This window comes from Malurus melanocephalus, unplaced genomic scaffold (genome assembly GCF_030028575.1).
Source record: "Malurus melanocephalus ecotype Western Australia unplaced genomic scaffold, MMel_1.1 scaffold_960, whole genome shotgun sequence".
NCBI lineage: Eukaryota > Metazoa > Chordata > Aves > Passeriformes > Maluridae > Malurus > Malurus melanocephalus.
The window spans coordinates 1,516-10,475 of NW_026624192.1; the positions used below are offsets into that span (position 1 = coordinate 1,516).

At 48.4% G+C, this 8,960-nt stretch overlaps 1 protein-coding gene across 1 annotated transcript in view; it reads left to right on the forward strand.

Annotated features, from left to right (window-relative positions):
* Positions 1-3,591, forward strand: part of CD276 (CD276 molecule) — a gene marked incomplete at its 5' end in the record, with an annotated part of 4,632 nt that extends 1,041 nt beyond the window's left edge. Inside the window, 5 exons of the mRNA XM_057386389.1 lie at positions 238-534; positions 1,189-1,329; positions 1,797-1,838; positions 2,956-2,991; positions 3,238-3,591. Of these exons, the coding sequence (XP_057242372.1) occupies positions 238-534; positions 1,189-1,329; positions 1,797-1,838; positions 2,956-2,991; positions 3,238-3,260 (539 nt within the window). The remainder of the gene's footprint in view (positions 1-237; positions 535-1,188; positions 1,330-1,796; positions 1,839-2,955; positions 2,992-3,237) is intronic.
* Between the last annotated feature and the right edge of the window lie 5,369 nt (positions 3,592-8,960).

The following is an 8,960-nucleotide window of genomic DNA, read 5'->3' on the forward strand; positions in this document are numbered from 1 at the left end:
CTGACCATCCCTGCCCATCCCTGCCCATCACTGACCRTCACTGMCCATCCCTGCCCATCACTGCCCATCCCTGCCCATCCCTGCCCATCACTGCGCCAAAGTTCTGGACCCTCCATCCCACCCCATCCTTTCTCCCCCCATTGTCCCCTCCCCATTGTCCCCCCTCATTGTCCCCCATTTTCGCCCCATTGTACCCCCCCCACTGTCCCCATTCTGACTGTCCCCTTGTCCCCCCAGCCCCGTACTCCCAGCCCAGCGTTCACCTGGAGTCAGGCCAGTCACTGCGGCCGGGGGACGTGGCGGCGCTGACGTGCCGGGCRGCGCGGGGCTACCCTGCGGCCATCGTGGTGTGGCAGGACGGGCAGGGCGCTGACCTGAGCGCCAACGCCAGCACGCTGCAGGTGGCGGATGCGCGGGGGCTCTTCGAGGTGCGCAGCGTCCTGCACGTGCCCGTCCGCCCGGGGGTCACCTACTCCTGCCTGGTGGTCAACGAGGCGCTGGGACAGCGCGGCCACGCCTCGGTCACCATCACCGGTGAGGGGACGGTGAGGGGACAGCGGTGACCCCATAGCTCTGTTTGGTGTCGGTGCTCTGTGGGTCTGCAGGGGTCACCTGAGTGTCCCTGCGGTCACCTCACCCCCCTGGCCCTGTCCCATCACACCCCTGCCCTAATAGCCCTGTCTCACCCCACCCCAGTGTCCCTGTCCCATTCCTGTCACACCCTGGTGGCCCTGTCCCATTCCTGGTGGCCCTGTCCTATTCCCGATGGCCCTGTCCCATCACACCCTGGTGGTCCCGTCCCATTCCTGGTGGCCCTGTCCTATTCCCAGTGGCCCCGTCCCATCACACCCTGGTGGTCCCGTCCCATTCCTGGTGGCCCTGTCCCATTCCCATCACACCCTGTGCCATTCCCGGTGGCCCTGTCCCATTCCCGGTGTCCCTGTCCTACCCTATTCCCAGTGGCCCCATCCCCTCCCCAGTGGCCCTGTCCCACCCTACCCTGGTGACCCTGTCCCTTTCCCGCTGGCCCTGTCCCATCCCAGCCACCGGCAGAGGCCATGGATGTGGGATAATCCTGGATAATCCTGGATATGGGATCACCCTGGATATGGGGCCACCCCATATTTGGGATATCCCATCCCATCCCCCACTGACCCTGCCCCTGACCCCGACCCTTTCCCGCCACAGCGCAGTCCCCGGCCATCCCTACTGTGGCTCTCTGGGTCACGGTGGCCCTGGCCCTGTGCGTGCTGGCCCTGCTGGGTGTCCTGGGCTTCGTGTGCCACCGCAAAGCACGGGAGAGCTGTGGGGAGGAGCCAGACAGCACAGGTAAATGGGGAAATCCTAAATGGGGGTAGCACAGGTAATCGGGGAAATCCTAAATGGGGAGAAAATGGAAAAAAACCCAAATGGGGAGAAAATGGAAAAAAMCCCAAATGGGGACAGMGGGGACAAACCAGGACTGCTCCAAGCGGCCCCCTTGTTCCCAGGATTTTCTGTCCCCACTTTCCCAGGAATGTCCTTTTTCCATGGACTTTACTCCCAGAAATTTCCTTTTCCCACAAATTTTTCTCTCAGAAATGTCCTTTTCTCATTAATTTTGCCCCCAGAAATGTCCATTTCYCCCAGATTTTTCCCCCAGAAATGTCCACGGATGCAATTCCAGTCAGGGGTGTCCCTTGGGGTTGGGATTTTTGGGAATGTGGGGCACCATCACCCTCCAATCCCGATGAAATCCCCCAAATCCTGGCAATGGGGTCAGGGTGGGTTCCCATTGTGGGGTCGTTCTTTTCCAGGGATGGAGGAGCGCGATGAGGATGGGGGACAGCCCAAGACAGGTGAAAAAACCCTAATTCCTTGATAAATCACACAATTCCTTAATAATTAACACAATTCCTTAATAATTCACACAATTCCTTAATAAAACCTCTAAATTCCTCAATAAATCACACAATTCCTTGATAAACCTCCCCATTCCTTAATAAATCACACAATTCCCTAATAAAACCCCCAATTCCTTAATAAATCACTCCATTCCTTAATAAAAACACCCCACTCCTAATAAACCATCCCATTCCTTAACAAATCACACAATTCCTTAATAAAACCCCCAATTCCGAGATAAATCACACAAGTCCTTAATAAATCACAAAATTCCTTAATCAAACCTTGCAATTTCTTAGTAATTCACATAATTCCTTAATAAACCTTGCAATTCCTTAATAAATCACACAATTCCTTAATAAACCACGCAATTCCTTAATAAAACCTCCAAATTCCTTAATAAATCACCCAATTCCTTAATAAAACTCCCCATTCCTTAATAAATCACACAATTCCCTAATAAATCACACAATTCCTTAATAAACCATACAATTCCTTAATGAACTTGTAGAATTTTGCAATAAAACCTCCCCATTCCTTAATAAACCACACAATTCCATAATAAAAATGCAGAATTCCATAATAAAACCTCCTAATTCCTTAATAATTCACCCCATTTCTTAATAAATTACACAATTCCTTAATAACACAATTCCATAATAAACCACCCCATTCATTAATAAAATGACAGAATTCCTTAATAATTCACCCCATTCCTTAATAAAATGTCAGAATTCCATAATAAAACCTCCCAATTCCTTAACAATTCACACAATTCCTTAATAAATCACACAATCCCTTTATAAAATGACAGAATTCCATAATAATCAACCTAATCCTTTAATAATTCACCCCATTCCTGACAAAATGATGGAATTCCGTCCCAAACCCTCCCAATCCCTTGATTTTTGGTCGTTCCCTTTATCCCAGCATGGGAATGTTCCCTGGGAATTCCCTCAGGAAATGGGGTCAGTTCCCCCCCCCAAAAATGGGGATTTTGGGGAARAGGGACCAGGATTGACCCTTTGAAGGGGATGGGATTGACCCTGGGATGTTTTTCYGTTTTCCCAGCGCTGCAGCTGCTGGAAAATGCGGAGAGCAAGGAAGGTGAGCGGATTTTTATTATTTTTTGGCCAAATTAATTTATTCATTTAGTCAAATATTGATTGATTTATGGATTGATTAATTAATTTGAATTATTAATTATTTCAATTATTTTTATATTATTTGTATTTATTACTTTTATTATTGATTTATTTTTATTATTTTATATAATTTCTATTGTTTTCAATTATTTTAAATTATTTTTATTAATAATTAATAATTAATTATTTATTTAATTTCCCTCCTCAGCCAAGGAGCAGGAAATCGATTGACAGGGGCCGGGTCCCCCCCAGAGCCGGATGGGGACAATCCTGGGAGGGAGGACACGGAGCTGCTGCCGCTCCTCACCCCGATCCCGATCCTGATCCCGATCCCGATCCTGATCCTGATCCCAATCCTGTCCCTTCCCAGGGAAATGAGGAATCTGCCCTGTCCCCGTGTCCCCGTGTCCATCCTGGGCTGGAAATTCCCCCATTGCTGGCCCTTCCCAAACCCAAACCTTTGGGAACAATGACGGAGCGCTGGCGGCTCCGGGAACGGGAATGGGATCCCAAAGAATCATTGGGAACAGGGATGGATCATTGGGAACGGGGCTGGGATCCCGATGGATCATCGGGAACTGGGATCCCAAAGGATCATTGGGAATGGGGGTGGATCATTGGGAATGGAATCCCAAAGAATCATTGGGAATGGGAATGGGATCCCAATGGATCATTGGGAATGGGAATGGGATCCCAATGGATCATTGGGAATGGGAATGGGATCCCAAAGAATCATTTGGAACAGGAATGGGATCCCAAAGAATCATTGGGAATGGGAATGGATCCCAAAGGATCCATTGGGAACGGGGATGGATCATTGGGAACGGGGCAGGGATCCCGATGGATCATCAGGAACAGGAATGGGATCCCACCGATTCCCCAGAACCTGTAGGATCGATCCTTTTTTCCTGTCTCACACTGTGCTCCCTTCTGGACTCACCTCAGCCTTAAACCCCAAATCCCAATGGGGTTTTTTTCCTGCCTGGAGCTGTTTTGGGTTTTTTTTGGGAAGGGTGGGGCTCAGGGGGCACCCGCTGGCCGGGTGAGGTCCCCTGTGGGGTCGGGATTGGGGCTTTGGGGCAGTCGTTATTCACACGGGCTCCTCCCGTCATTATTGGGGTCACGGGGACACCCTGAGTGTCATCGGAGTGTCCCAGTCCCGATCCTGATCCYGCTCTGGAGGGTCGGGAAGCCCCGAGGGCTCCTTGGTTTTCGTCCTTATTTAAAATCCGGGATCCCATGGGGTTTTTGTGCCTTGACAAAATAAATTTGGGATYGTTTTGGTCAATCTTTCCTGGCTCYGTGTGCTCTCTGGGATTTGGGGTTTCTTGGAAATGGGTTTTTTTTAACCCCACACAATTTTGGGGGGTTTTCCCCCCAATTCCACTTTTKGAATCACATAACGAGCAGGTTTCATCCTTTCCCCGTGCCTGTGGTCCCCTAAAAGCGCAATTCCAACAACTTTAATTGCACATTATTTTCTCTCAGAATTAAGATAATTTATCTCGTTCTAGCTGAGCTGCAGGGAAGCACAATCTTATCTTTCAACTCCAGCAAAGCCGACAATTTTCCATCTCCTGACTCTCTTTGTTAGAGAGTTGATTGAACCAAAATTGCTTTTCTTTTTGCTGCGATCTAACCCAAAAAAAGCCCGAAAAATCGCAGATATTTTTTCATGAGGTTTCCCTGCTGGAAAAGTCTCTCCAGCTGGAATAAATCCATCAATTAAACCTCTCCTATTGTCCCTCCTCGGAGCTTTGAGGAGGTGAAATTGGGGGGATTTTCATTTGCTGTCGTTCATTTTCTCCTGTTGATGAAAAATAAATTTTCTCCTCATAAATTGCTTTTTTTTTAAATGCCAGCTTTGCCCAATCCTCTCCACTGCATTTTTCTCAGGTTTTTTTTTTAGGAATCTGAAGGCCAAGCATTGTCCCCGACATTCCCAGATCCCAAAATCACCAATTCTCCCAATTTAGCCCATTTCCAAGCCTTCATGGGTCATAGAACTGTTGGAAATGACAGAGCTTTTAAAATTTATTTTATTTCTCTAGTCAGGCTTAGTTTGACTTTACTTTGGGGAAGGGAATTTTTTTTTTTAAGTTTTTTTTTTAGGAGATGGGATTGTATCAACAGACCAGGAGTAACCAAAAAAATCCCCCCAAAAAATAAATGGAATCAACGGGACATCAACCRAACATCAGTGGTCACCTACAAACACCCACCCCAGAGCCTCTGGCAGAGTTGGAGACTYTCCCAGTTTGGAAAAAAAAAAAWGAAAAAATTAAAGAATGAAAATTTAATGAACATCAGAGGAGAAGAAATTCGGATTTAATAAGAAAGGGAATCCTGGGGGTTTCTCACCTCTGGACCGATGGACTTTGAAACGATGAATCTCTGTGAGTTTGGACTGGATAAAGTTTGGGGTGAAATCCTCAAATCCAGGATGTCCCTTGGCATATCCTGGCCAAAAAAATCAATGTGGGATGATTCTTTATCATTTCAAATCAAGCATTAGAGGGTTGTTTTTGTATTTTTCCTGATTTTCCCATGGTGTGGCAGAACCATGGAATGTCATGAGTTGGAAGGGACTCACAGGGATTATCAAAATCCACCCTAAAATGTGGCACCAAGCAGCTCAAACCCAGCTTTGACTAAACTTTTGGGGGGTTAAGATGATAATTTTGGGCTGGCCTGGATGATTCTGGGGTTTTGAGGAAGCTCTAGACAGCTGGGAAAAGTTTTCTGGATCTGGAGAACTCAGTTTTGGGACAGTTTTTAGGCTCCACCCCTCTCCTTCCCAATCCCAACACCATGAAAAAATCCCTTTCACAGTCTGGAATCCCAAACCAGGATAGATTCACCACACTTTAACTCAAAGCAGGAGCAAACCSCAGCTCGGGAGCAACAGGCAGCCCTCGGTCGCAGGAAAAGCCGCTCAAAATAATTAAAATCCATCAGTGCCTCCCTGGCTGGACCCAGCCCTTCCTCATCACCAGTTTTAATTTTGGRTGTTCAAAACCGCAGCCTTGGGTTTCATTAAATCCCTTCGATYGCAGCATTGGCTGAGCCAAATGTGCCCCAGGGCAGCAGAGCCATTAAAGGCCAGAAGAACCCCGTGCTGGTGGAATAAATAATAAATTAAATAATAAATTAAATATAAATAACTATATATAATTATTATAAATATAATTTTTATATAAATTACATATATAATTTYCATATATAAATTATATATAAATAAATAATTTAAAGACATGTAAAATAAAACCTATATAATATGATTTATATATATAAATTATAGATATAATTTTTATATTTATAAATTATATATAWAAATTATATCTATAAATAAATGATTTAAATAAATTTAAAATAAAATTTATATAATATGAATTTTATCTATATAAATTATGTATTTCCCACCGCCAAGACCAGTTGATGGCATTTCGCCGCATTTAATCGCTCGGGGATGAGGAAATCCATGTCCCCCGGAGAGAGGGGGGCAGCGGGCGGGGCTGGCGGTGCCAGCTGGGCGGTGACCCGCTGGCTGTCGCCGCCGGCTGTCCCCGCTGTCGCTCCAGCACCGATCGCTCCTCATTGTCTTCATTTCATGTTAATCACTGCTCTTTAGGCCCATGGATTATCGGCCTTTCCGCCTGGCTGCCTGCGCCCCGGGCGGCGRGGCCGCGCTCCGGGATGGCCGGGATGGAGCGGGTATCAGGAGATGGAGAGGGCACGGAGCTGTCCCCAACCCCACAAACCAGCCCCCAACACCCCACAGGGATCCGTGTGTGGGATGAGACAGGAGCCACGATCCCAGAGGGAATCCCAGTGCTTGATGATGGCTGGGATAGCGCAAATATCAGGCGATGGATGGGACAAGCACCTGTCCCGACCCACAGGCTTGGGAGCCCTTTTCAGCTCAGCCCAGGGCTGGCTTGAGCTGAATCCCCGGGGTGCTGGTCTCCAGCTTAACCCCAGCTCTCCCTGCATATTYGGGCCCCAGAGATCTGCACCCTGGCCTGGATCTGCATTCCCAGCTTCAGCTCAGGTCTGGATTGTCCCCTTGGGTCTCCATCCCAGCCTGGACTGATTTCCCATCTTGGACTCTGGTCTGGATTGTCCCTTTGGATCTCCATCCCAGCCTGGACTGATTTCCCATCTTGGACTCTGGTCTGGATTGTCCCTTTGGATCTCCATCCCTGCCTGGATTGATTTCCCGTCTTGAACTCTGGTCTGGAATGTCCCCTTGGATTGTCCCCTTGGCTCTGCCCAGGGCTCACCTGGCTGTGCCCAGCCCTCCTGCCCTCCCTGGGCTMGATCCTGAGCTAGGGACTGATATCCCAGCCCATTTTATTGCTGTTAATGTGCAGGACGCCTGGCACTGACTGCTCTCCTCACCTCGGGGCTGCTCCTTTCCTCCACCCACGGCGTTCCCTTTCCTTCCCCATCCCTTTGGGAGAAGAGCCCAAATTCCCCGCTTTTCTCCACCCCAGTGGAGCCAGCCCTGTGCTAATCCAGGGCTGCCACCTGCCGGATCAGCCGCAGCTCCACCTCCACAGGCTGAAAATTCCTCCAGATGTTGGAGTTCTCCCCCTGCGCCTCCCCGGAGCACGTCAGGGTGGAGGATGGCTGTCCCCACGCACCCTGCCCGTGGCTGGGTGGAGCTGTTCCCTACAAAAGCGATCCCTGTCCTCAGGGTAATGAGATCAGGGAATGGTGAGGTCCTTGGACCCATTCCCTGAAAATTGGGTGGAGAAAAACATTACAGTGGATGAAAATTCTGCAGCTGAGACAAATAATTTTGGGCTGGGTCAGAGAGAAGGGAGGGGGAAAACAATGTGATTTCTCAGTGTCCCTCTTTCAGAAAATAAAGTCAGGCAAATTCCAGCTTTCTGCCCTAAAATGTCATGATTTTATGATGATCTCAGCCCCGCTGAGATTCCCCTCWGGATTCTGTGTTTACATTCCAAACACCCTGCCCCACATCATCCTGTGACAGCACCCTGACAGAACATCTGAACACGGGGGAGGAGGGGGCACGGCTGCAAATAACCCAGCTGCCATTTCCTGTGGGATTGGCAAGTGCCAACTCGGCTTTCTGCCAAGGAAAAAAGCACATCTAGTTTGTTTTTTTTTTTCATGACTACCCTGAGATATATTTCTTTTCCCTGTGATTTGAGCAGCTTTGACTCTTTTCCCTCAGAGCGTGTCACTCTGTGATTTTACAAGCTCTCCCTTCTCCTCTCATTCCTCAGAGCATTAGGGTTTTGTTTTTTTTTTTTTCTGGTTTAACCTTTTTCTGGCTGTTTGGGATGAAAACTGCAGGGCTCACCTGTGCAGCACGGGGCGCGTGAGGCTTTCGTGGCTCCGTTGTTATCTGATGAGGTTATTGCCCTTTTCCAGCTCCATTGTGCCTTTGGGGAGATGAATATCCATGAATCAGGTCGGAGTTACCTTTTGGGATCGCTGTTTTCCTGGCACGGGGCCCTGGGAGCATTATCTGATGTTATCCAGGGTTTCTCAGCCCTGCCAGCAGCTGCAGAAGAGGAGCTTTTTGCTGGATTCTGTTTTGTGCTCTGCCCTACACTTGCAACAGATTCGAAATGGCTCCAAGTGGGGCAAAGCAAAKGAATTGTTCCCTGTGAGGGTGGGGAGGGTCTGGGATGGAATTCCCAKAGAAGCTGCAGCTGCCCCTGGATCCCTGAAGTGTCCAAGGCCRGGGCTTGGAGCACCTTGGGATAGTGKGATGTGTCCCTGGTGGTGGCACGGGATTGGAATGGGATGATCCTTAGAATCCCTCTGATCCCAAACCATTCTGTGAAAGCTTTTAAGTGCCAAAGGGTGTCACTAAATGCAGCAAAATAACAGGGATCTCTCAAACACTCACAGTTGCAAGAAGACAAGTTCAAAAATCCCCCACGAAAAAAA